The 23,487-nt window shown below is 43.4% G+C and overlaps 1 protein-coding gene and 1 long non-coding RNA gene across 18 annotated transcripts in view; both read left to right on the top strand.

Annotated features, from left to right (window-relative positions):
- The first annotated feature begins 3,003 nt into the window (after positions 1-3,003).
- The window catches only part of MAGI2 (membrane associated guanylate kinase, WW and PDZ domain containing 2), a 706,446-nt gene continuing 685,962 nt past the window's right edge, over positions 3,004-23,487 (top strand). For 15 of the 17 annotated variants that reach the window (XM_086886631.1, XM_086886636.1, XM_086886634.1 and 12 more), the window contains exon 1: positions 3,022-3,695. In XM_086886631.1, coding sequence (XP_086742757.1) covers positions 3,395-3,695 — 301 coding nt within the window. In that variant the 5' untranslated portion in view covers positions 3,022-3,394. Of the gene's footprint in view, positions 3,696-23,487 lie in introns of all 17 variants that reach the window. The other 2 variants (XM_086886645.1, XM_086886637.1) reach the window with 2 other exon arrangements.
- On the top strand, positions 10,960-21,079 carry LOC147653424 (uncharacterized). Its single transcript, XR_015286106.1, has 5 exons — positions 10,960-11,999; positions 13,589-17,310; positions 17,393-17,452; positions 20,158-20,242; positions 20,347-21,079. It is a non-coding gene; the product is annotated as an uncharacterized LOC147653424 (long non-coding RNA).

Genomic DNA, 23,487 nt, shown 5'->3' on the forward strand with positions numbered 1-23,487 from the left:
AATTAAGAAATGGTGACCACTTTAGTAGAGTGAACTTTAGTAAAGCAGATTCAGCATACTCAGAAAAGAAGTGATTGTGGTAAAATTTGTGAAACTGAAGGATAATGAGATGTTATGTCTTGTATTCCTCTTTTCAGTTATTTGCTTCCTACACCATTTCTGAACTAAAGACCAAGATAAATGGAAAAGGCAGGGCTACAGAGAGACAAACCTACTGATTCTCTTGCTTTCTTTCCAATTGCCTTAGCCTCTTTTTGTCCAGACCAGAGACCGTGCTCCCTAGTGACAACAGGGCACTCATGATGGTCTTTGGGAAAGGAGACCATTACATAAGTGAAAATATCTTAGTACCATCCAGTCAAGGCACCTCTCCCTCCAGCTCCCCTCCCATCTCCAGCTGTCTGTACTCCTGCGTTCCATGTTTCCAGATATGTGGGGTCTTGGATTTGTTTATCCTTTTGAGCCTACTTTTGTGAAACCACTCACACATAGAGTTTTGCACATCTGACCAGGGTGCCCCAGCAAAAGGGGTGAAATGACTTGCAGAATAGAGATGTTAGTAATTTCTCAATGTTTTCTTCCCCTCTGCTTGTGTCTGTTCCACCTCTGGAACACAAGTAATTCTGAGGGAGAATGAACTGAAGAGCCCTGGTTTCCCACAGACTTACAGTGAGGCTGATAATGAGCTGTAATTGAAACTTTTCTCATTACCAAGACATTTATATGGTCTCTCAACCATGTGAATCACAGTTTAATAAGAGGCAAGTTCATGTTACAGCCTTTGGGACATTTACAGGATCTCTCAGCCCTACCTAGCTGCCTGTTTTCATGAAATAGCTTAATTATATTTGAGATAGATTTGGGTGAAACTGCCCAACAGCTTCAAAAGTTATTGGAGAAGTAAAAGAGACACAGCCAAGCATGATCACATAAAGGCCTGTTTCCATAGAAACCAAGAGGAAAAACAGCAGTGCAATTTGAAAAATTTCATTGCAGAGTCACTTTAATTGAAATTTTAAAAATATCTGACCATCTTTAAATCACATGCCACAACACAAAGTACATTTCTCCTGCCTTATCCCATTCAATACCCCATCGGCAGACCCCTGCTTTCATGTATGCCACTCTCCTATATCCTGCAGGCACCGAAACTACGCTTCTTAAAGTTAAACATCTCAGGATGTTGTTCCGAGCGTATTTTGTCAACCTCCGCTTTGGATGAAAACTACTTTTTTAGTCACGGCAAGTTTCCCAGAAAGACAGGCCAGTTGGTACACTCCATGGCTCTCGCACATGAGGCACAGGACAGAACTAATAAAGGGGGAGCTCACAGGAGAAGGGAGCCACAGAATCACCTGCTGAACAGTCTATCTCGCTGCTGGGGCTCTAGGGAGGATCTGCAGGTTGGAGTGTGGGATTTTGGCCACCAAGGACAAGTATCAGAAGGCAGCCTGTGCGAGGGTGGTGAACACCTGCTGGGTGACAGTCAGGAAATTTCTTCGGACGAACTGCCACCCCTCTTTGTCCCTCTTTCAGGTGTAGCACGCACCTGAGCCACCAGTTCTGGCCCCAGCACCCAGTATAAACAATAATGCCCACGTACAACTCGATAAACTGAGACCTCCGAGTGGAGTGAAGCCACTCTGCAAACGCCCTTGACACGGACAGCCTCGAAGCAAATAGGTGTCGCTTGGTTTTGTGGCCACAGCCCGAAGCCCAGCTGCTTTTGGTCCTTCCCGGCTGCGAGCAGAGCTCCTCGACCGCAGGACCCTTCTCCCCTCCGGCTCGGGCAGCTCCCCCAGCGACGCGATGGGTTCGAGGAGCTGCGGTCCCCTCGCGGCTGCAGTGTCCGGCCGGAGCGATGCTGGGCAGTGTCCGGCCGGAGCGGTGCTGGGCAGTGTCCGGCCGGAGCGGTGCTGGGCAGTGTCCGGCCGGAGCCGGAGCGGTGCTGGGCAGTGTCCGGCCGGGGCCGGAGCGGTGCTGGGCAGTGTCCGGCCGGGGCCGGAGCGGTGCTGGGCAGTGTCCGGCCGGAGCCGGAGCGGTGCTGGGCAGTGTCCGGCCGGGGCCGGAGCGGTGCTGGGCAGTGTCCGGCCGGAGCGGTGCTGGGCAGTGTCCGGCTGGGGCCGGAGCGGTGCTGGGCAGTGTCCGGCCGGAGCGATGCTGGGCAGTGTCCGGCTGGGGCCGGAGCGGTGCTGGGCAGTGTCCGGCCGGGGCCGGAGCGATGGTGGGCAGTGTCCGGCCGGAGCGATGCTGGGCAGTGTCCGGCCGGGGCCGGAGCGATGGTGGGCAGTGTCCGGCCGGGGCCGGAGCGATGGTGGGCAGTGTCCGGCCGGAGCGGTGCTGGGCAGTGTCCGGCCGGGGCCGGAGCGGTGCTGGGCAGTGTCCGGCCGGGGCCAGAGCGGTGCTGGGCAGTGTCCGGCCGGGGCCGGTGCGGTGCTGGGCAGTGTCCGGCCGGGGCCGGAGCGATGCTGGGCAGTGTCCGGCCGGGGCCAGAGCGGTGCTGGGCAGTGTCCGGACGGGGCCGGAGCGGTGCTGGGCAGTGTCCGGCCGGGGCCGGGGCGGTGCTGGGCAATGTCCGGCCGGGGCCGGGGCGGTGCTGGGCAGTGTCCGGCCGGGGTGATGCTGGGCAATGTCCGGCCGGGGCCGGTGCGGTGCTGGGCAGTGTCCGGCCGGGGCCGGAGCGATGCTGGGCAGTGTCCGGCCGGGGCCGGTGCGGTGCTGGGCAGTGTCCGGCCGGGGCCGGAGCGATGCTGGGCAGTGTCCGGCCGGGGCCGGTGCGGTGCTGGGCAGTGTCCGGCCGGGGCCGGAGCGGTGCTGGGCAGTGTCCGGGGGGTCGCGGCAGGCAGCGGGGCCAGCAGCATCGCTTCCCCCCAGCGCCCCTTCCCGGCCGGGGCCGCGCTGGGGCCGGGCGGGGGTCGCCGCTCTCTCTCCTGCCCTCGCCCTCGCCCCCCCGCCAGGGCCGTTCTCCGCCTTCTGCCGGCCGTGCCAGGCAGCCTCTCTCTCGGCCTTCACTACCGGGTCAGGCGAGGCGGGAGCGCCGAAGCAGCGCCCGCCTCGCTCCGGCTCCGGCACCGACACCCCTCCTCCTCCTCCCCGCGCCGCGGCCGTCCCCTCCCTCCCTCTGCCTCCCTCCCTCCTCCCTCCTCCCTCCTGCCAGTTTCTCTACAACTAGTGCATCCACGCGCAGGCAGGGTCCGGCCGCCGCGGCTGCCATGGATATCAGCTAAAGCCGGGAGGAGCGGGCACAGAGGCGCTCCCCGACCCAGCTCGCAGCCCGCGGGGCCGCCCCGAGCCTGCCCGGAGAGCGCGGCTGCCCCGGGGACTGGGGGCAGACAGGGACGGGGGAAGAAGCACGGACTGCAGGGAGGGAGTCGGGCAGAGCATCCCCACGGCAATGTCCAAGGGCTTGAAGAAGAAAAGCCACTGGACGAGCAGAGTCCACGAGATCGTGATCGTGAGGAACCCGGAGGGACAGCTGGGCTTCGAGCTGAAGGGGGGCGCCGAGAATGGGCAGTTCCCCTACCTGGGGGAAGTGAAGCCCGGCAAGGTGGCCTATGAGGGCGGCAGCAAGTTGGTGCCGGAGGAACTGCTGCTGGAGGTGAACGAGACCCCCGTGGCCGGGCTCACCATCAGGGATGTGCTGGCCGTGATCAAGCACTGCAAGGACCCCATCCGCCTCAAGTGCGTCAAGCAAGGTAAGGCGGGCACGGGCCCCCCCTCTCTGCCCACCCCCTGGGGGCCGGGGCAGGTCTGGGGGAGCAACTTTGTTGCTGCAGTTTGACTTTCCCCCCTCCCCGGCGGAGCCGCCCCCTCCCCGGCGGCGGGGGGAGGATGCGAGCGGCGCTGCGCGGTACCCGCAGCCGGGCGAATTAAATGTGCGTCAGTGACAGCGCTTCGCCATGCCGGGGGGGCCGCGGCGGCACCCCCTGCAGCCCCGGCCTCAGGGGGACGGGTCCCCGCCCGGCCCGAGCCGAGCCGAGCCGAGCCGAGCCGAGCCGAGCCGAGCCGAGCCGAGCCGAGCCGAGCCGAGCCGAGCCACCGGCCCCGGTCCCCGCCGGCCTCCGGCTGCTGCTGCCGCCGGTGCTGCCGCGGGGCCGGAGCGGCGGCCGGGGCCGGGCTTGCCCTTGGCTTCGCCTCGCTCCGGGAGCCTTGGCGTGGGGACAGGGGCTGCAGCCCCGCGCCGGGTCCCTGGTGGCGCCCAGGGTGGCTTTAGCATCTCTTAAGTGTCATTAGCGGAAAAGTCATTCATTTGATCCCTGGTGAAAAGGATCGCTAATCCCAGGGAGCGGCGTGCTCAGAGCAAGTGAGAGGACGGGCAGAAAGAAACTTTTGGGAGAGAACGGTCTACTCTTGCCTCGCCTCTGTTTCGCTTATTTATTTTGAAGTACTGTAATAGGTTAATGCGTTTCCAGGAAAGTCAATAGAGAAGAGGCGCCACAGATGCTGTTTACATGTTTGTTTCTGTCCTCTTGAAACTATGCTGAGTTGAGTTCTCTGCAGCTGAACGCTTGCGAGGAGGTTTCTGTTAGCCCAGCAGCGTTTCTGGTGCACAGGAGCTGCTCTGGGAGCCGTCTGTAGGTGCTCCTGGCTATGGGTGGTGCAGCGGCTGTAGGCGTATCACTAAAGCACGCATTCCAGCCGGGCAGTGAGCCCAGCCATTGAAAACTTGGGAATTTCTGCGGTGCGAAGTTTTTAGATACCATGCATCAGAGGCGCTTGTGCTCTGCAACTACAACCATCAGCCTGTGCTCAGAGGACACAGAGGAGAATCTCTCTGACACTGGGTATAATTTGGCAATTTTACTTCCTCTTTGTAATTGACGGTGTATTGTTTAAGGTATAATTTGCAATACTTCCGAATGCTTGAAGAGTATGCTAATTATTAGTTTATCCAAACATGGCAGAACCACTAGAAAGAATCTGATTTCCACTTAGGCCTTCAGAATATACTTTATTGTATATTCAGTTATCTCCATGAGGTCAAGCCTCTATATACAGATAGGATCTCTGACTCTTTTATTAGTCCTTATGGGTAAATTGTGCAATATGCTGTAGATCATATCTTGATAGCTGGGCTATGCAGGGAGACACAATAGTTCATGTGATAAGTGAAGATCAAAAATGAGTATAGCAGATTCTGTCTTGGCAGTGTAGTGTCATCTCTGGGCACCTGAATTCCAGGAAAGGTGCTCTGTACTGTCCTCTTTTAATTAATAATTTTAGCATGAGTTGTCTTACTTGAGGGGATTCAAAAAGAAGCAGCAGTTGAAGTGTCAAGAAGATAAGAGTAGATTGTCTGTAATCCAGTTGTTACTTTTTTTTTTTCAGAAATGCTATAGATTCTTTACAATAAGACTAATTTGAGGTTACTTTAAGTTGCTGTATGTAACATATGTCCTATCTCTTCACTGTTTTTCTAATATTTCTCTTGAAATCAAAGCAACCACTGGTGATTCATTAATGTGTGCACCCTTAATAAATTACCTGTCATACCTGAATTAGGGACATTAGTCAGGCTTTTAGTCTGGGAAATACTGCAAGCTTCTGCATGAGACATAAGGGATAAATTCTGAATTCTACCTAATTCTGTGTATCTGTACCTGTTAGATTATTCCTCTCTGAGGAGTTTCAGTTCAGTATGTTAACTCACTACAGTTTTAATGCAAGTTCTCAAAGCACTGGCCACATGACTGTGTCTTTGGAAATGACAGTTCAGCACAGATTCTTGGACTGGGAAAGACTTCCTGGCTGGAGTGATCTTTCATGTGTTCCAGCATCCTTTACGCCAAAGAGAGAGGCCTTCTGGATCCAACTTCCTATTTGAAGGAAAAAAAAAAAAAAAAAAAGAGGCCAATGGCTTGTGCATTTTACATTTTACTACCTGACTCCTCCTTCAAGTGTAAGGCAGTGTATCCCTGCGCCCCTCGGTGACAAAGCACAGCAGCCACGTTACAGCAATATTACTATTCCCTAACAGTGCTTTGCAGCATTGTGTAGGAGAGAAAGGGCTGGGCAATAAAATCTTTATATGTTTTTGTAACTTTTGTACTCCTTCTGATTATAAAGCACCTTTAGTGTGCTGGAACAAGGTTAATGACTCCATTATCATTGTTTCCGCATAATTTATCAATGCTATCTCTGTCAATTAGAATAGCATGACCTTGAATGCACCATGTGACTGTAGCTGCTTCTTCAGTGCTGCCTAGGAATGAAGTCAGAGAGAGAAATGTGGAGGTAGGACATGACTATTTATAATGTGATCTTTAAGAGACTGCAAGTATTTCTCTTGTTTGGAAGTTTTGACAATTCAACAGTGAAAATTCATTTGTAGATGAAATCAGAGAATGGGTAATTCAAGAATTAGCTGTTTTGAAGCATAGAAAAAGTGCTTTCATGATTTTTCCTTATGTTTGATTAAACACCTCTCTATCTGAAATAATTAAATACTTCAAATTTTATCACATTACTAGATGAAATACTTCTTTTGAAAAGTTGGTTAGAATATTGTTGTTTTGTGTTAGCTAAACATCTTGAGTTATAAAAACCCCAAACAGATAATGTAGAAGTTGATGCATATTATGAAGAGGAGTAAACTTCATGAGAAACTGATTTGCAGTTCCATGATATGATTCAACATAAATTCTCCTAGGTATGGCACCTGATAAATAGGGTTTTAATGCAGGGCATTGTGCCTGGGTTTGCATGGGGAGAAAAGACTGTAAGAATTATTACTATTACTATTACTATTACTATTACTATTACTATTACTATTACTATTACTATTACTATTATTGCGTATTAATTGTAAGAGTTCACAAAGAAATATTCCTTGGAGATTATTTCCTGTTTGGTTATTTTTGTTAGTATTTTTTTGCAAGCCACTTGTGCTACTGTTGATCTCTGGAAACATATGGGATGGTCTTGGCCCAGATGAAGTCAAAGGCAAAGCTGTCCCTGACATCAGATAAAGAAGGCAGGGTTTCCTCTGCAAACCCCATGCTCTTTTGAATATATACCCTTCAAATGAGAGAATTGTATATAGCAATTACATTAGTTGGGTGTATTGCAAATGTACATTCTGACCTTCTGCTCTGTTGGGTGAGGATAACAGCCTTGTACTGTTTCTTAAAGAAATACTTCTGTATTTCAAATATGTTTGTTTTTACGTGTGGAACAGTTTGGATTAAGTGCTGTCTTCTTCCCACACATGTACAGATGCGTAGTTGTAAAAGTAGCAGTGTGTTAAGGAAAGGCATCTTAATTTGGATAAGTAATCACATGGGGAAGAGTCATACGGGGAGCAATGTTGCCTCCAGTTCCATTCTCTGTTCATCGCTGCTGTCTCAGATCCACAGGAATTCCCACCAGTGGCTGACACAGGTCTGTGCTGTGCACACTCACTCCTTGAAGGGTAGCACAAACAGCCCAGTTGTATAAACCAGGATCTTTATTCTTTGCAGAGAGTTATAAACTTCCACAGATGCCCTCAGCAGAATCCCAATGAGCAGTCTGAAAACATGAATTTCAGAACTCAGGAGCATTGCAACGTGTTTTGTCCTGGAGCTCTTTCCTGATGCATCTCTTTCTCAAGGAAAATGGTTTGGATATATTGAATAACCAGGTGATCTGACCAACTGAGCAATTTTATTTATTTTTAGGAGTATTTAGTGGCCTGACCATATTAAATAAAACAGACAATTTTTATGGACACTTTCTAATGGCTCATATCCTACTCTAAATAGTAAGACTTTAGGCATCAACCCCTTATTCTTTAGCTCCTTAAGCAAAAAAGGCATTTGGTACACATAATGTAAGGAGGAACTAAAAAACAGTTTAATTTTTGCAGTCCAATAATTTGCTTAATAATGAGCACACGCTAGAATGTTTTGTTGATTATAGATGTACTTGGGCATATTTTCAAGTGCTTTCCCAGTCTGGAGGATATTTGGACCCTCATTAGGATGGATACAAGAGCAGCTGAGTTTGGGCAGACTGGATCCTCCAATCTTATTCCTGGTGGCTGTGACTGTGGTTGCCGAGCAAAGACTAAAAGGACAGTGTGGTACTGTCCCAACACCCACTGATTTGTGGCTAAGGGGTTTAGTAGCCTTGTGGTGATTTTTCTTAATAAGTTTTAAGAAAACTTATAAGTTTTAAAATTTCTTTAAAAGTCTGTGCCAAGCCTTTTGACAGAGAAATGCAGGAATGTTGTGATTTTCCAGTTTTGCCTGGATGTGTAAACATATTAACTAGTTAAAATGTTAGTATTTTACTACAGACTTTTTCAAACACATATTTCTATGTATAGTTATGTTTTTAATTTTTTTTCTACTTATTTAAGGTCATAAATAATTCTCTTCTACATTCATTAAGACACTCTGTGCATATAGTTAGTCTTTGGGTGATCTTTTATTCCTGGATATCACTCTATACTATGTTCCAAGATGGGAATGCTGGATATGTTGGACATAGTTATCTTCACAAGAAGAACAGTATTTTGCAACAGAAGGCTGCATGATTTTCCAGAATAAAAAAAAAAAAAAATAAAAATCACAGGGGTCTTTGAAAAGCCAGACCCAAAGAACCCTGAAAACCTGTGTGGCTGTACATTTCTCTATGACTTTTGCATAAGTAGCATTTGAAAATAAACTGTGTTTCAGACCTTCTCCTTTTTCCTAATTTGTGCTCCTTAGGATTTTACTAACTCCTCAAATTAAATTCAGAGTTCTTTTTTTACCATTACTTTATGTTATTCTTATGCTTGTCCATCTTAATTTAAAGACCATTGAAGCTGACTTCTGACTCATGTAGCTTGTGATTTATTCCTCAGCTCCTCCAGAGAGCTTGTGATGTTTCATGTCAGGGACTCTGTTCACCGGCAGTAGAATTATATTCATCAGTCTTTTTCCTTCCCTGAGAATTACAAATGTGCCATTAAAGGATGGGGCCATGACTTTGTTAGTGCATCATTTCCTTGAAGAAATTAAATAATTGAGAGTGCTCTGCTTAGTTCTGTTTAGTCACATAAGGTAAAGTTAATTTTACAGTAGGACTTGTCCATCTGCTGATGCTGTTGACATCAAAGGAAGGTACTGGTGTGAGGGGGTAGAATTGTGTTTCACTTCCTTTATGCATCCTATAACCTCACCTGCATTAATTCAGCATTTCATGAAAGATACGGATTCTGAGCTTTTGCTTGCAGTGTTCTTGATCTTCTCCTTGCTCTTTATAGATGAGGAGCTCCTTTCATGACATGAAAGATTCTATAAATTATTCATCTACATATTTTGTATACAAGAAGTGGTGTATACATGGAAAAAGTACCCCTTCAAAAGGGATTTATGAGAGGAGGTGGTCACAACTGTGATTTAGAAAGGGTGATGGAGAGGAAAGTGCTGCATTAGTCGTAGAAGCAGATGTTTCTTGTTCTTCTCTTCCTCATGGTGTTATAAACAAATAAAAAAAAAAAAAAATTTTTAAAATTTATTTGCTGGGGAGGATCAAGGCAAAGTTCAAAGAACATAGTGATATTCCTTGACTGTGTTAACATTCTGGAACTAAATTTTTTGCTTATGTACTTAGGTGTTTATAAGACTATACAAAAAAATTTATACAATGTTTGGGTTTTTTTGAGACTGGTAGGAATTTTCATCTGTATGTTGAAATTGTGTAAGAATTTTTATAGTTCTGCTATACAAGTATTGATACAGTACTACTCTAGAATATTTTTCATTCAAGTTTTGGTGCAAATATATATATATATTTGTCTTAGTTTAGGGCAAATTAGGGAGGAAAACTGCAATGAACAATGAACCTAGTCTCTCTGGTAGCCAAGCAGTGTACAGAATGGCACAGGATTATGCAGTAGGAAATAAAATAAACTTTAGAATAAGATTGAGTAGATGTCTATCCAGGTAGGTGCAGTCTACATCAGAGTTGGAAGATATTGATTTCAGTGGCGAAGTGCCTGTCATTGGGTTTTGTTGCTGAATGCCATTGCAATTCTGGCTTTAACTGAATTTTCTATAACCACAGGGGCTGTGTGATCCCAACAGTATCTCTTCAGCACATCTAATTTGTTAAAAATCAGCTTTTCTTCAACCTCATAGAAATCTATCCAGTAAGAAGGTGTCATAGTTTTCTGGCCATTTGTTTATCTTTGTAAATGTAGGCTGAAACTACCCAATGAAAACTGGAATTGTAGGCAGAAGTGTGAGAAAAGAAAGATACTGAAGGGCTTTAACAAAAATTATTTAGCATTCCTAAACTGGACAGAAATCCTCATTGGTAAATGATGATCTCACGAACAGTACTTATGGTTTGAATGTTCCTTTAATGTTAACCTAAAATATCTCATTTATTCAAACCTGCTATCCACAATTTGTAGACTTCACTAGAAGCTGAGCTGAAAAAAAGCTGTTGTGTGTATCTGCCATGTATTTATCCTTTTCACATTATTCTTGAACTCCTAGTCAGTACCTTCAGATTGCTAGAATCCAGAAAGCTTAATCAAAGGGTAGCTTGCTGTCAACACAGCAGTACCAGGTGTCTTCTCATTCATACATACATTACGATTAGTAATATATGAATAATACTGTTTTGCTCTGCTTATCAGCTTCAGATGTTTCTCCTGGGTGTCTTTGATTATTTCCACAGTGTATGAATTTGAGACGAAGGAAAGTAAGACAAGGAACAACATGGAGAAAGTAAAATTGTGTGAAAGTTCCAGGAAAAAAAATTGGAGATTATTAAAGTACATTACTGGTTTTAGAATTTACATATTCTGTCATATTCAAGAGAGTGTATGGCCCTGTACCTCCAGCACAGGAAAAATCAGCACAGGGAACATGTGTTTCCTAGGTCTCTCTTAGTTTCTCAAAACATGTTGAAATCATAGAATCATTTAGTTTGGAAAAGACCTTTAAGATCATTGACTCCAACTGTTAACCCCACACTTTCAAGTCCACCATTAACCTGAAACTCTTAAGTGCCACATCTCCAGGGTTGGGTGGCTCAACTTCCCTGGGCAGCTTGTTCCAATGTTTGAAAATGCTTTCAGAGAATAAATTTTTCCTAATATCCAATCTAAACCTCCCTTGTGCAGCTTGAGGCCGTTTCTTCTTGTCCTATTATTTGTAACTTGTGAGAAAAGGCTGATCCCCACCTAGCTACAACCTCCTTTCAGGCAGTTGTAGAGAGAAATAAGGTCTCCCCTGAGCCTCTTTTTCTCCAGGCTGAACATCGCTCCGCTCCCTCAGGGGCTCCTCATCAGACCCTTCCCTCCCTTGCCCTTCTCTGGACTCGCTCCAGCACCTCAGTGTCTGGTTTGTGGCCCAGAGCTGAAAACACAAGATCATCGATAAGGATGTTAAGCAGGCCTGGCCCAAGCAGTGATCCCTGAGGAGCCCCACTGGTGGCTGCCCACTGGCAGGATTGAGCTCCATCCCCCGCTCTCTAGGCCCAGCCACCCTCTCAGCTTTGTGTGCAGCAAACGGTGCACCAGTCCAAGCTGTGACCAGCTGGTTTCTCCAGAAGCATTCTGGTGTAAAATAGGCACAATTAACTCATTCCAAAGGAAAAAATAGCATTCCTGCTTCTTCAGATGGAAACATGAGTTCTTGTTAACATGTCTGTGCTTCTGTCCCAAGTTCTGATGAAAGTATGGTCAAACAATGGTGCTGTCTGAGAAGAATATGTGCCTGGAGAAGCACATACTTGTGTAGGGTTACTGTCCTATGTGTGTGATGTTCCTACAACAAAAGAGATTTACCAGGCAGTGTTTTGTTATGGACAGAACTGCATACTGGGTTCTTTGCTGCTGAGGCAGCGCCTCGGCCTCCCTGGCTCTATTTCTGCATCCTCCTTCTCTGGCGCCAGCACAGTTGTGGGGTCACAACCATAAACACTAAGTAGTGGTAGTGCAGTACCATAAACACTAAGTCATTACTGTGCCTTTCTTTCCAGACCTCTGACCTTTGGAAGCAAGTGCAACAGTTCAGGTATTCAACATCATGTGAAAATGGAACTGAAATACCAAATGTGCATGTGTTTTATGGTTTTCCAACAAGACAAATTGGCTGTCTGCTGCCACGCACTCAGATGAAATAGTGCTTTTCTAGGTGCATTTCTATTATAACATTTTTGTTACTTTCTTGAGCCATCCCTGGTTCAGATCAGTGTACTTTGTGGAGGCCCCCATACATTTGTAAACCATGGAGCCCTATCTGCCACCAACATTCTTTCTTGCTCGCTCCAAGCCTTTTGTGCTAGTGAAGCACGTTCCTGTGTCACTGGAATTCATCTTGAGCCTTTCAGGTAGTGCATCTTTCAGGTCTGGCATTAGCACCAACTAGTTTATTCTGCCAGTTAGATATAGCTACCCTCTGTGCTCGAGTTCACTTCAGAAAACATGCAGAAACTTGTTTTGACACAGAATTCTGGCATTCCGTGATTCCACATCATGCCTGTTCTAATGGGAGAAAGTCTGGTATAACAATCTCCCATTGTGCCTGGTCTGGGAGGTACGTGACATGGCCTTGACAACATACGGTAGCCTCTGTAGCCAGTGATGGCAGTCATTTCATTGAATTATCCAGAATTATTAAATTGTTCTCAGAGTTCCCAGATTACTACACTGAGGGACAGGGTTTCTCTTTGACAGTCTGTGTCAGAGGAGGACAGAATGGAGATCACTCACTCTCTGCAGAGTCATAGTGTGTTTGTTTTTAAAAACACTGAAGAAATACTGTGTCCTCATTATGCAGGGAAAAAAAGAAACAAAATCCCTAGGAATAGACTTCATCATTATGAGTAGTGCTCATAGATTCACTGTACTTAGCAGAACAATGGAAAACAGTGGTAGAGTATAATGAGGAAAATTTTCTACACTATACTAGCAAGTACATTGTGTAGTTCTGTTAATGTAACAGTATTCCAGAGTGTAAATCCCTCCTGCAAGCAGGTACAAATCGTCTCTTACTACTTATCTATTTATTGCTTTCTTTGTATCTCATGTTGTCCTTGCATTTCTCAAAAGTAAATGTGCAAAATGATTTTTTAAATTGCACATTTTAAAGTTATTTTTGTTATATAAAATAAAAAAAAATCTTCCAGATTTGTTCCCATCATGTCAGTAATGAATTAATCTGCATATTTGTGATAAAATATTGCCATTTCATAAAACAACACCTAACCTGTCCTACAGAAGCTGAAAGGAAACAAAATTGGGGCATCAGTCTCATTCCAGGACATCCATTTCACATGCAAGTTCTTATAACACACACCATTTTTTTTCTACTTGAACATTGACTGAAAAGTGATGAACAGTCCTATTTGAACCCCATATGAGTTATACTGAATAGTTTCTATCATGTTACATTCTCACAACTGATTCTTGAACTAGTATGAAATGGAGTGGCTGTGTTCATTTTTGTTATTCCCTTACCAAGTCTTTCTTTGTGCTAAATCTGCATTAATAATAAATGTCACATAAGCCTCTCACATGCTTCCAAAATGGTATGTTATTATAAACAAGTATTAATCCCATTATATTTTAATTCTCTGTCCTTGGTTTGTTTTTTCTTTATAGGAGCAGCAATTTATATTTCAAAGTGTTACAGAGTCCTGTTGCTAGCTTAAAAAACTAAAAGATCATGCAGGTGCTCCTATCATGGAATTGAAATCCTTGTGAAGTGGGAAAGGGAGCAGCTGCTGAACTCTTGTATCAGACTGATGGAGGAGCTGAACATTTCTGCAGATTAAACTATGGAGTGCTTTGCCTAGGTAAAGTGTAATTACCCCCTGGATTCACTGTTCAGCCTCTACACTACTCATTTGGAAAACTCTCCTTGGAGCTCAGGCCCACTGGGATGCTTATTCTGCACTTGATGATGTGGTTTGCTCTGACCCCTCTTCATTTTAGTATATATATAGTAATTATATAGTCATTATTTTTACTGGTATTTCTGATTTCTCTTTCCATGTGGGCTTGTTATATCTGCCTGTTGTCTCACGCATAAAATCTGAAAACTCTTGGTGAGAGAAACTGCCTTTTTGTTGTAGCAACTAGCATGGCAATTTCAAGTTGAGAGTCTCTTGTTTCTATGGCAATGTAAGGAAGTATTCACATTAAATTCAGAGTCTAGCATAATGAATTTCTTGGAATTGGTTGCTGGAAATGTTCTGTATCTTTTTAACATAGGATCTGTAACTCAAATTGATCATCATTCAGTCTTGATGATAGAAGATTTAAAGTGGATAAAAGTTCAGCAATATTTTTGGATTTAAGAGAATATAGTAGTTGTTACTAATATGGAGCTTCTGTTACTGATAGTGCTGGTCTGTTGTCTCATATTTTTTCTATTACAGCTACTGCTAGTGAAGCCTAATCAAAAAATCTTTGTTATACTGTGTACAGAGAGTATGTTTCCTGAAGAATTTGGTTTTTCATTTTATCTACTTGATTACAGATGTGGAAGAACATTTCTGCCCTATAAATGTCTAGAAGAATTACTGGAATTTCTGATAAGCTAGTAAAAAAAGCTTTTTCAAAACTCACTCTATTTGGTCATTTGCCTGTAAAAATAGTATAAAAGATTCCAGGAAAAGAATCTATCACTGTACTGGAGGTTTTGTTAAGAAAATAAAGTGAAATCAGATGTTGGGTTTGCTTAACTAAAATTAAAAGTTGGTAATTGAAATATCAATTAAAAGTTCTTCTGGATTCATATTTATGTTAAGCCTGTGACAGTTATGTACTAAAATAGTCCTCAGAACAGATGAACCCATAAAACTTAAATGTGGCACTTTTAAATATGTGTGAAATATTGTATGGGTTTGTGTACAGTTAATCTGACTTGCAGAAGTGTAGCAGCTGCTTTGCCTTGATAGGGATTCATGTCTGTGCCTGTGCTTTAAGGGTAGTGAAATTAATGTTTCTGAGTGTAAAAGTCAGAAAAGCTGAAGGTTTAATTTTGGTTTTGTTTTTTTGCATATGTGAGAAAGCACTTCCTGCATGTGGTGAGAGCAGTTCCAGTTCTAGAAAAGTAGCAAATCCAGAAAGTATTGTTTTTGGGTCAATATTAAGAAGATTTCTGGTAAGTAGTAAGCAACTTTCTGATCAATTGCTGTAGGAGCAGGTTGCATGAGCTGCAGAATTTCTCCCTCTGTATCTGCACTGCTGGCCAGCTAGTGAGGATGCTGCTGCTGAGAAAGAGATTTACTGGGACATTGAACCAGGAGTCTTCAGTTGTATGCCTTTAGACACTAATATTGGCCTTGTTATTAGACTACCTGAATAGCTCCCAGATTCTTAAAATAATTTACAAAAAAACTTATTCAGAGTTCCCAGACAGGGAGTTATTCTTGCTATCTTCAGCTACCTTTGTGAATTTCACTGTGAGGAGGGAAACTTTCCTCTTTGGTCTCTTGACTTAGATAGAGTTCTTAGAAACCATTGGGAAATTACTGAGTTTTACAATCATAATGATTTTTGTCCTCCGTGCTGTCTTTTTATGGTTTTGTTTTTTATTTTTTAATTAAATTTATTTCATTATTAAAGCCTGTCCTTCTTTTTAGGAAGAAGGGATCTTTCTAAATACATCTGGTTTGCCCACAGAACTGGTATTGTATTTCTCCAATAAAATTGCTTAGTTTATTCCTTTTATTCTCTAAAAAATTAACTCTTATAACATTAACGTTGTTATTAGCCTATCAAGCCAACTGAAATAAGATCCCATGGTGACAGGTACCAAAAGCTGGCAGTGAAAAACACTTGCTGGCCCAAAGGGTTTATAAAGGCAAATTAGACACAGAGGATAGGTAGGAACTGACAGAACTGCACAGTGGTGAAATGGCTTGCCAAAAATCTCAGATCAATCAATAAGGAGAGGAAAGCACTGCAATGTAATTTAAAAGTCTATGCAAGCAGTACTGCATCCAAGTAAAGGCACACAAACCACACAAAAACCCCTCTCCTGTTCAATGAGGGTTTCTATTGATTGCTCGAGTAAAACATTTTTGTAGGTATTTATTTTATATTTTACATGACAAATCTCTTGTAAAGCAAAAGCTTTTTTAATAACAAAAAAGCACAATCATGCTGAGGTATCTGCAGATGAGAGAGTGTGATGGAGTGTTTTCTCCTAATATGAAATGCATTTCAGAAATATGGAAGTGGTGAAGTGTAGGAAACCAAAGTTTTATATTTATATATATATAGTCATTTATATATTTTAATGAGCTGTTTATGTTTGTTTGAACTGCTAACTGGACAATAGGTACACCAGTCACACTGTATGAGACATTCACTAAAATTCTTTTGGCTTGTTAATGCCCTGTTTGACAAGTAACTAAGTAATTCAGTTTTGTGGGATTTCTTTTAGGGTGTTTATTCCTCTACCCACTCCCTTTGTCTTTTTGTTTTAAAACCTTTTAGAGAAAGGAGAAGTCCTAAAAATGTCACCATAGGTAGAGTTTGGTTTGCTGAGTGAAACGTACAAAACACTAATTAAGATTCCTGTGGGAGCCTCTAACTTTTCACAGTGGTTGGGGACTTCAGATTGGCTTCCCTGGGTGGTGGCTCCTTTCAGAGCCCTGGTGTTGCTACCTTTTGAGTCAAACTGGATGGGGTTATTGGCAGAATCTTTGATTTAGCCCAGCTTGACATCCAATCAAATTAATAAGGAATTGTGGAGAAGTGAGCCTATCCTGATGTTAAAGGAGATCTGGTAATCCCAGGCAGAGCTCTGTTGTTGCTGTGTCAGTAGTGGTTACACCAAAGGTTTCCTTTGTGCCTCTGTGCTTCTGTCCCTCTGTGAAGAGCTGTTGGTGCCTCTTTTGCTTTCACCTCTCTTTGGCATCGGTTTCTCATTTCTCACTGGAGACACTTTTCTCCCCTTGGAGAGGCTGGTGCAAAGGAATGTGTTGCCTGCTCTGCTGGAGTAGGTTTCACTGTCTAGAGGGTCTCTCTGTTCTCCTCCTTCAGTGCCTGGGGCAGGTGTGGAGTTAAAGCAGTGATCAGTGAGAGGTCAGGGTAGGATTTAGCTTTGCACAAGGCTGCTTAGGTCTTGCTGAATCCACCCTTTGTTTTCAGGAGAAAGGAGCAGCATAACATTAAGATGGCATCTTGCTGAGGTTCTGCAATCTTTTTTTTAATCCCCTTCTATGTACCACAATACTTCTAGATCCTTTAAACAGAGCTTGCACAATCCAATGCAGCACATCCCTGTTTTTTAATCCTGGTGAAGCATTCATGTGTCCTTTTGACATCCGTGCAGTCCTGTTCGATCTGCGGCACCCATTATTATATAGGTAGGACTTTGGTCCTGAGGTTGATCATGAGCATACTCGTTTGTTGTCTTATTTGCATTATTAATTCATCAGGCTTTTACAGGTGCAATCATTGGTAGGTCTGAGGACAGAGGAAACCCTGAAAAGCTGATGTCTTCAGCTGGTGAGTGAGGGCAGCTGGTTCACACTGCATGGTGAAACTGCTCAACAATTTGCTGCAGAAAATGTATAATGCTCTGTGTGGCCAGTGTCACTAGGGAATAGGTGAGACGGGCTAGACTTTGGGTCAGGCACCAGTCTGTACTCCTGTAAAGCAAAAGTCCAAGCAGTACTTGATGAAATAGCACTGGCATCATTACCCTGGACCAGGTGTACTGAATTCATCCTGAGATCAGGCTGTTGAGGCACACCAGGTGTCCTCATAGCAGAAGGTAAAAACACCTGTGTTTAAAGGGTGCTGGGTGATTCTGCACTGGTGAATACTCATTTTCTTTTTCTTATGCCTCTGTATGTGTCTCCCAGTGTCCTCAGAAAGATGGGATAGCTGAAGCTGCACAGAGTGCTGGGCCCAACCACATTCCAGAGTAGATGATGGTACATTGTTGTCTGGGTGAGAGGGAACCTGAGCTTGCCCTCTGGGGATGTTGTGGGGCACCATAAAGGTGTTCCTAAAGACAGACTTGCAAGCAGGTCATGTGGATGGGCTCCAGTTTGACCTGTGGAGCAGGTCTGTACAATAATGTACAGACTACATGTGCAGGACTAGGGTATAAATTCCTCAATAAATATTTGAAAGATTGCCTTCTTTCTCCTCCATTTTTATTTTTTAAAGCACAAAATGAAACCATATTTCAGTGCTTTATTTATTTTTTTTAAAGCAGAATCCTTGTTTTCTGTCTTTTTTAGCATAGTTTTATCTGTTTGACTCAAGAGCAAGTGCTTCCTGCTGCTTTGCCTGGCCATATGTTATGCACACTTAGAAGTGTCCTATCCACTCAATCACCGACTAGTTGCAGCTTTCCAGTTGCCTTTCTAGCAAGAGATGACCCCATCGCATCATGTTTATCTTCTAAGATCTGATGGATCACAGAACTGGTGTGGCATTGCTCTGAATCAAAAGTTTATGCATATGTTTATTCAAGTTTTGCCTGAAAAAAGTGTTATGTGTCACTGTTGAGAAGCGATTTCTGATCAAATCCAGGAGCAGACAGGCCTCTGTGAGTCTCTAGCCTTTTTAATTTTTTCCCCCTCTGGCTGGTAGCTACAGATAAGTGCTGTCTCTTGAAAACATCTGCAGTTAAGGTGGGTGAACCTGCAGAGTATGATTTACACAGGAGATTTTCAGAAAGGCATCAGAATAGAAAGGGGAAAAAGCTCCTCACAAGATGTCACCCAGATTGGCAAGTCAAGGATCCCTCTTTATAGTTTAGATTTTTTTACACATATTTTTCTGTTACAAAGAGAATATCTCTTATTATACTGTTGAACTGCTGTAATTATTTTGTAAATCAAATATTTAAATTTTATTATAATGTAGAAATGACTTTATGAAGATCAGATATTTTTTTCTGACTCTTTTTTTTCACTTTATTACCCTAACCAGCACACTGCAAAGGCTGTGTGTTCAGCCTTTGAACTGTATGTAAAATATAACTTCAGTAGTAAATGGGACCTGTAGCAGAGTGGCTCCATTTTTAGCAGCTGAAGGTATTTTACACATACGGGGTTTTGTATAAAACACAAAGAAATCCCTGCAGAGGAATTTTTTACAAGAGCGTAGTGATAGGACAAGGAGTAAAAGTTTCAAACTGAAGGAAGGTAGGTTTAGATTAGAAATTAGGAAGAAATGACTTACTGTGCGGGTGGTGATGCAATGCAGCAGGCTGTCCAGAGAAGCTGTGGGTGCTCCATCCCTAGAGGTGTTCAAGGCCAGGTTGGGTGGGGCTCAGAGGAACCTGGTCTAGGCAAAGGTGTCCCTGCCTGGACAGGGCAGAGGATTGTAACAAGATGATCTTTGTTATGATTAACAGTATTGTAAGTCATATAACATTAAAATTTGGCTTTGAAGGGCTAGGAACTGCAGTTTTCTCAGAGAACATAAATTGCAGGTGTTCTGTAGCTTTCAGTGTGAGGTGCACATTTCTTGCAATCTCTGAGCCAAATGGAGCTGCCCATGCTGAGCAGCCCAGCAAGTGGCCCAGCGGGAAGTGGCTCTCATCCCCCAAAATGCTTCTCAAGCCTGCTGGAGCCAGCTCCCGCTTCCCCTGGGAGCAGCCTGTTTCCAGTGCCATCCTAGCACAAACAATAGCTTCTGACTGCTCCAGCCCACGAGTGGTCATAACTATTTCCACCTGGGTTTTTTCATTTGTCAGCTTGGAGATCTTTCTTCGGCTCATTTTCCTTTGAAAAAAGTTTGCCTGTTAACAATCAGCTGGGCGTCATGTTTGCTCACAAAACACCTGCAACAACACATAATTTCTGCTTTGCTTATGTCAAACGAGATCCAAGAATTACATGCCCATGCTGATTTATGCTATACTGTTTGGAATTACATTGGAAATGCATGAATTTCACGAGTCCTGCTGAGCTTTGCTTTATTTTCATGTGCCAATATCAACTACTCAGGGAAATTTCATATCAGTTTTATCAAGTTCACAGTACAGCATGGAATATTTTGTATTTCTCTTATAGGAGATTTCCAAATCAACTCCTTTCCAGATACTGCATTTTTGTATGTTGGGGCTGTGTTTTAAAGGTTTATAATTGAGTTTTTGTTACTAAAACTGTCTGTAAGCAATGCCTGTAATTTGTTTCTGTCTTACAACTTTTTATGAAACCAGAAAATTTCTGATTATCTTTGTTTTTCAGAGATGATTGTATTTTCTATAATTGTTTATTATACATACAAGGAATAATCTGGTCAGCGAAGAAAAGTGAGGGAAGGGGAAGAAAGGTAGGAGTGGTTTGCCTAAGAGGCTACAAAGATTTGTCAGTCTTCAGTGCTGATGCTACTGCCTGAGAATTTCCATCATTTCAAGATGACATATTCTTGCACAGGGCTCTTCAACTGTTGTTTTTCTTTGAGAAAAAGAGCATCTAATTCAGAGCTGGTGAGTTTCACTGGGAACTGGAGATGTCCTACCTTTGGAGTCCTGTCTGTGATGTGCAGGATTGTTCTACAGCTCAGCTTGGGAAGTGGAAGAGGCCTGGAGCTGATGCCCTGACTGACTACAAGAGTGGAAAAGGGAGAGAGATTGCTCTCCCTAGTGAGACAATTCCAGTCCTTGTGCTTGTTGGAAATGATGGGAGACCAAGGGCGTTGTGCTTTTAGTTGGGCTTTGTGCATGGGGCAGAAGCCAGTGCCCTTGGCAGGCTCCTCCAAGAATCCCCATGCAGATATTAAGTGGAAGAGTCTCAGTGTAACAGATCATTAGAGCTGTTCATTGTCCTTCATTGTACAACTCACATGAACAGAGGAAATGAATGCACTTGGTCTGAAAAAATTCTGTGTTCCTCCCAATTTTTATGAGTGTGTATAACAAGAACCTTTGGAAAAGCTGCATGATAATGTGTAAGTGGTTAAGTTATTAAGGATTTGATTTAAACCAGCAGATTCAAGGATTTCTGATAAAACCAAAAATCTGTCTTTTCATCCAAATCTTGTTAAGCATGTTGTGTATGTAAAATATCCTCTTTTTGTGATTGTTTTCATGGACATGCTTTTTTCATTCTGTCAATGGAAGAGGTTCAGTTTTTCTGTACTACATTAAAGCAGATCCAGAACAACTAACTGATCCCGTCTGTTTGAATCCTTACTGGTGTGTTGGAGCATGTTCAGCATCAATCAGATAAACATTCTTCTCTATCACAGTCTTTGATCCTGTGATTTGATAGGAGTTCTGTGCATAATCTCACTGTGTTTCAAACATCTTGGCTCTCTTGTCTCTTTTCACACTTCCACCCTGTGTTTTAAATGTGCTTTATTATATAGCTCTGACGCTAGAACACTCAATACACAGAACCATAGAAATAATTTAGAAAAGACTGCCAAGATTGAATCCAGCCCTTAACTGAACACCATCTTGTCAAGCAGACCTCAGCTCTAAGTGCCACATCCAGTAGTTTCTCGAATACCTCTGAGGACGATGACCATGAAGTATTTTGTTGCTATCATAGAATCATGGAAGGGTTTGGGTTGGCAGCAGCCCAGGAAAGTTCCAAGTCCTCTGCCCTGGGCAGGAACACCTTTCACCAGACCAGGTTGCTGAAATCCCCATTCAGCCTGGCCTTGAACACAGGGGATGGGGCATCCACAACTGATCTGAGCAGCCTGTTCTAGTGTCTCCAGTCTTCCTTTACCCTCACTGTAAAGAATTTCTTCTTAATATCTAATATAAACCTACTCTCTTTTCTTTTGAAACCATTTCCCCTTGTCCTGTCACTGCATGTAGTCTTTTTCCTCCTCTCTTGTAGCCCTCTAGGTACTGAAGGATGCTCCAGGATCTCTGGAGCCTTCTCATCTCCATTCTGAGCAATCCCAACTCTCCCAGCTTGTCTTCATAAGGAGGTGCTCCAGACCTCTGATCATCATTGTGGCCCTTCTCTAGACTCACTCCAGCAGGTCCATGTCCTTCTCATTGGGGGCCCCAGAGCTGGACACTGCAGATGAGATCTCACAAGAGTGGAGTAAAAGGTAGAATTACCTCACTTGGCCTGTTTGTAGGTCATGCTCCTTTTGATGCCACTCAGGATATAGTTGGCATATTTAATGGCCTTGAGTGTGGCTCCTAAAGTATTGATGAAGATGCTGTCTTAAGGGGTAAACCAAAACTAACAAATAGACCAAATGAACAAATAAACAAACCCCCAAAACAACAAAACAAAATCTCCAGACCCTAAGAATAAAAAGAGCAAACAGAAAGGAAATTAAAGTAAAAAACCAGAGCATCCAGAAGATGCTTTGTAGACTCCAGGACTTAAAACCAGTGTGAATCCATTTGAAGTGATGTGATGATTCAAAAAAGAAAGCATACAGCTTACAGCTGTTCTAGAGTGGGGCTATCTCTGCTGCAGTTTATCAGTGTCATGGCCAGGGGAAGGATACCAGGGTGCCACTGCTGGGGGTGCCAGAGCAAACTTGGCAGGGCCAGCAACTGCTGGGAAGGGGACAGCAGTGCTGGGGCCATCTGGGCCTTTAGTGGGGATGTTTGGGTGGATGGAGAAAAGATTGGGGGTAGCTACAACCACTTCTTGCTATCCATGCCAGACCAGTGCATCTCTTTTTGAGGATTCCTGTAGTTAGTTATATGCAGCTGTGCATGTGAAGGATCTTATACTGAAGTCATGACAAAAGAACAGTTTATAGTACCTATGTCACTTGATACAGTGCTGATACAATAATGCCATTATTGTGCTTGTTACCTGTTTTAAAGTGGCAAATCTACTGGTAGTTTCAGTGTTGTGAGACGTTTGAAATGTGCAGTGGTGTAGATTTTAAGATGCTTAAGTAGATTAAGCAATGGGCAAGCACTCAAGAGATCTGGGCTCTGTCTGATTCTCTAGACACCTTAAATAAATTTCTCAGTTTCTCTACCTTAGTTCCCCAATGATTACAGAATCACATAGATTATTAAACTAATAATAGGTCTGTTCCTCTGAAAGACTTCTGAGGGAACTCAATTAATGATTGTGATGCATTTGTCTGCAATAGTGATAAGGGTAGCATACTGATATAACTTACAGATGTGTAATTGCTAATTACTCAATATTGACCTCATCCTTAAAAAGTAACCTCTGAAAGCTGAATCAGATATAGTGTAAATATGATATAAATTATAATTAATTTTTTCTTAATTTAAGGGTATGTATTTTGTCCATTTTCTCTGCATATAATGCAGTGGGTCAAGATGCTTTCCTTATCAGTTTTGAGAAAATTCTCTGATCAAGTCAGTCATGGTTTTTATTATGTCTTCCTAAGTTTTATTTTTTATTTTAGCTGAACAGTATAAGCTTTTCTCTTTAGCTAAAAAGTATCTTTTCTGCTATTATTATTTTCCCAGAGGGTTAGTCTCTTTTTGCTGGAGATAGTTAATATAGGATGTTCACAGAGTACATTACACTTCTCCTTTCACCATGGTAGCCTGCGTGCTAAAGGTTTTATTTAAGCATTTAAAGCAGTTTATGTAAAACTGACAGTTA

Source organism: Cyanistes caeruleus, chromosome 4 (genome assembly GCF_971803275.1).
Source record: "Cyanistes caeruleus chromosome 4, bCyaCae1.hap1.1, whole genome shotgun sequence".
Taxonomy (NCBI): Eukaryota; Metazoa; Chordata; class Aves; order Passeriformes; family Paridae; genus Cyanistes; species Cyanistes caeruleus.